The 3,118-nt window shown below is 70.0% G+C and overlaps 1 protein-coding gene across 1 annotated transcript in view; it reads left to right on the top strand.

Moving 5' to 3' along the window:
* The first annotated feature begins 840 nt into the window (after window positions 1-840).
* The window catches only part of MN1 (MN1 proto-oncogene, transcriptional regulator), a 43,314-nt gene continuing 41,036 nt past the window's right edge, over window positions 841-3,118 (top strand). Inside the window, exon 1 of the mRNA XM_007461142.1 lies at window positions 841-3,116. Coding sequence (XP_007461204.1) covers window positions 841-3,116 — 2,276 coding nt within the window. The remainder of the gene's footprint in view (window positions 3,117-3,118) is intronic.

The raw sequence follows: 3,118 nt of genomic DNA, 5'->3' as shown, positions 1-3,118 counted from the left end.
GGACAGAAGCGTCAGGCGGCGGACGTGGCCGCGAAGCGGCGCGCAGGGGTGCAGCGCACCCGCCGCGGAACAGGGGAGCCGCGCCTTCCACCAACCCTCGGTTTCAACCCCGGGCACCCGCCGCCTCCTCAGCCCCGCTGAGCTCTCGGCTCTGGGACCGGCACCGGTGATGCAGAGCGGAGCCTCCAGTCCTCCGACCCCCTGAAGAAGCAGTAGCCGCTTGCTCGGGCCGACGGGGACTGTGCGACCGGATCCTGCTTGGCTGAGGCTCGGGCTGCGGAGCGCGGGGACTCCGGGGGGAGGGGGGAGGGACCGCTCGGTCTCTGCACCGGCGCCAGCCACGGCTTTGAAGGGTCTCCCTGCTTGGCCCCTTAGCAGCTCCGCCACGGACTCCGGGAGGCTTCAGGCAGCGTCCAGGGGCTCCCCACCCAAACCGATCGGACTTAAGAAGGTGATTGCTCTGCTTTCCCTCCCTCCTTCCCGCCTCCTTCCCCCCACTTAACTTTTTGTCTTCAGTCATCCGCAGCTCCGTCCCCTCCCCGCAAACCCACCCGCGGCTGTGCTAACGTCCCAGGGCATGGGCCCCCCAACACGGCTCCTGGAGGCCCCGCGGCGCCGCAAGATGTGAGAGGCCCGCGTCGGGCAGAGCGAGAGCTTCGGGAGAGGAGCTGATAACCCCCATCCTTCACAAGCCAGGCGAGGTGGCGGTGCGCGCTGCGTCCCTGCGCTGCTGAGCGTCCCGGAGCGCCCAACCCAGGGCCGGATCGAGTAGCTGGCCGGAGGCGCGCCGCGGAGAGCAGGCTGTCATGCCCTATTGATCTCCCCGCCCCCCCGCCAAGTATGTTTGGGCTGGACCAATTCGAGCCCCAGATCAACAGCAGGAACGCTGGCCAGGGCGAGAGGAACTTTAACGAGGCCGGACTAAGCATGAATGCCCACTTTAAGGCCCCGGCTTTCCACGCGGGGGGACCCCCTGGCCCCGTGGACCCTGCCATGAGCGGGCTGGGCGAATCCCCGATCTTGGGCATGAACATGGAGCCTTATGGCTTTCACGCGCGCGGCCACTCGGAGTTGCACGCGGGGGGGCTGCAGGCGCAGCCGGTGCACGGATTCTTTGGAGGCCAACAGCCGCACCACGGCCACCCGGGAGGCCACCACCCCCACCAGCATCACCCCCACTTCGGGGGCAACTTCGGTGGGTCGGATCCTGGGGCCTCGTGCCTGCACGGGGGTCGTCTGCTCGGCTACGGCGGCGCGGCCGGCGGCCTGGGCAGCCAGCCGCCCTTCGCCGAGGGTTATGATCACCTGGCGGAGAGCCAGGGGTCGGAGAGCTTCGGCCCGCAGCGACCTGGGAACCTCCCGGACTTCCACAGTTCGGGCGCCTCAGGCCACGCCGTGCCTGCCCCATGCTTGCCGCTGGACCAGAGCCCTAACCGAGCCGCCTCGTTCCATGGCCTGCCCGCCTCCAGTGGCTCCGATTCGCACAGTCTGGAGCCCCGGAGGGTGGCGAACCAAGGAGCTGTCGACTCGCTGGAATACAATTACCCGGGCGAGCCGCCCTCGGGACATTTCGACATGTTTTCCCCCTCAGATTCTGAAGGGCAGCTGCCTCATTATGCAGCGGGTCGTCAGGTTCCCGGGGGCTCTTTCCCGGGTGCCTCGGCCATGCCTAGAGCTGCAGGCATGGTGGGCTTGTCCAAAATGCACGCCCAGCAGCAGCAACAGCAGCAGCAGCAGCACGGAGTGTTCTTCGAGAGGTTCGGCGGGACCCGCAAGATGCCCGTGGGTCTGGAGCCTGCAGTAGGATCCAGGCACCCGTTAATGCAGCCTCCCCAGCAGGCCCCGCCGCCGCCTCCGCAGCAGCCCCCGCAGCAGCAGCCGCCGCCGCCTCCGCAGCAGCAACAGCCGCCGCCGCCGCCGCCGCCGCCGCCTGGGCTTCTGGTCCGACAAAATTCGTGTCCGCCTGCGCTCCCGCGTCCCCAGCAGGGCGAGGCGGGCACGCCCGGCGGCGGCCTGCAGGACGGGGGCCCCATGCTGCCCAGCCAACACGCGCAGTTCGAGTACCCCATCCACCGGCTGGAGAACCGGAGCATGCACCCTTATTCTGAGCCTGTATTCAACATGCAGCACCCTCCTCCGCAGCAGACGCCCAACCAGCGGCTGCAGCATTTCGACGCACCCCCCTACATGAATGTGGCCAAGAGGCCGCGCTTTGACTTCCCGGGCAGCGCGGGAGTGGATCGCTGCGCTTCGTGGAACGGCAGCATGCACAACGGCGCTCTGGACAACCACCTCTCGCCCTCAGCCTATTCCGGCCTACCCGGCGAGTTCACGCCGCCTGTGCCCGACAGCTTCCCCTCGGGGCCACCCCTGCAGCATCCGGCCCCGGACCACCAGTCCCTGCAGCAGCAGCAGCAGCAGCAACAGCAGCAGCAGCAGCAGCAGCAACGCCAAAACGCGGCCCTCATGATCAAGCAGATGGCGTCACGGAATCAGCAGCAGCGGCTGCGCCAGCCCAGCCTGGCCCAGCTAGGCCACCCCGGGGACGTGGGCCAGGGCGGCCTGGTGCACAGCGGCCCAGTGGGCGGCTTGGCCCAGCCGAACTTTGAGCGCGAAAGCGGCGGCTCGGGCGCCGGGCGCCTGGGCACGTTCGAGCAGCAGGCTCAGCACTTGGCGCAGGAGAGTGCATGGTTCCCAGGTCCGCACCCGCCGCCGGGTGACTTGCTGCCCCGCAGGATGGGAGGTTCAGGCCTGCCCGCTGACTGCGGCCCGCACGACCCCGGACTGGCGCCGCCCCCTCCGCCCGGTGGCTCGGGGGTGCTGTTCCGGGGCTCTCTGCAGGAGCCGCTGAGGATGCCCGGAGAGGGCCACGTGCCCGCGCTGCCCTCCCCTGGCCTGCAGTTCGGGGGCAGCCTGGCCAGCCTGGGGCAGCTGCAGTCGCCCGGGGCTGGGGTGGGGCTTCCCAGCGCTCCCTCCGAGCGCCGGCCCCAGCCGCCCGATTTCACAGCGCCCGCGCTCGGGGGCCAGCCTGGCTTCCCGTTCGGCGCAGCGAACCGGCAGGCCACGCCGCACAGCGGCCCAGGCGTGAACTCGCCCCCGAGCGCGGGCGGGGGCGGGG

The sequence above is a fragment of the Lipotes vexillifer genome, unplaced genomic scaffold, assembly GCF_000442215.2.
Source record: "Lipotes vexillifer unplaced genomic scaffold, Lipotes_vexillifer_v1.1 scaffold691, whole genome shotgun sequence".
Classification (NCBI taxonomy): Eukaryota; Metazoa; Chordata; class Mammalia; order Artiodactyla; family Lipotidae; genus Lipotes; species Lipotes vexillifer.
This window is presented reverse-complemented; position numbering and strand designations above follow the sequence as displayed.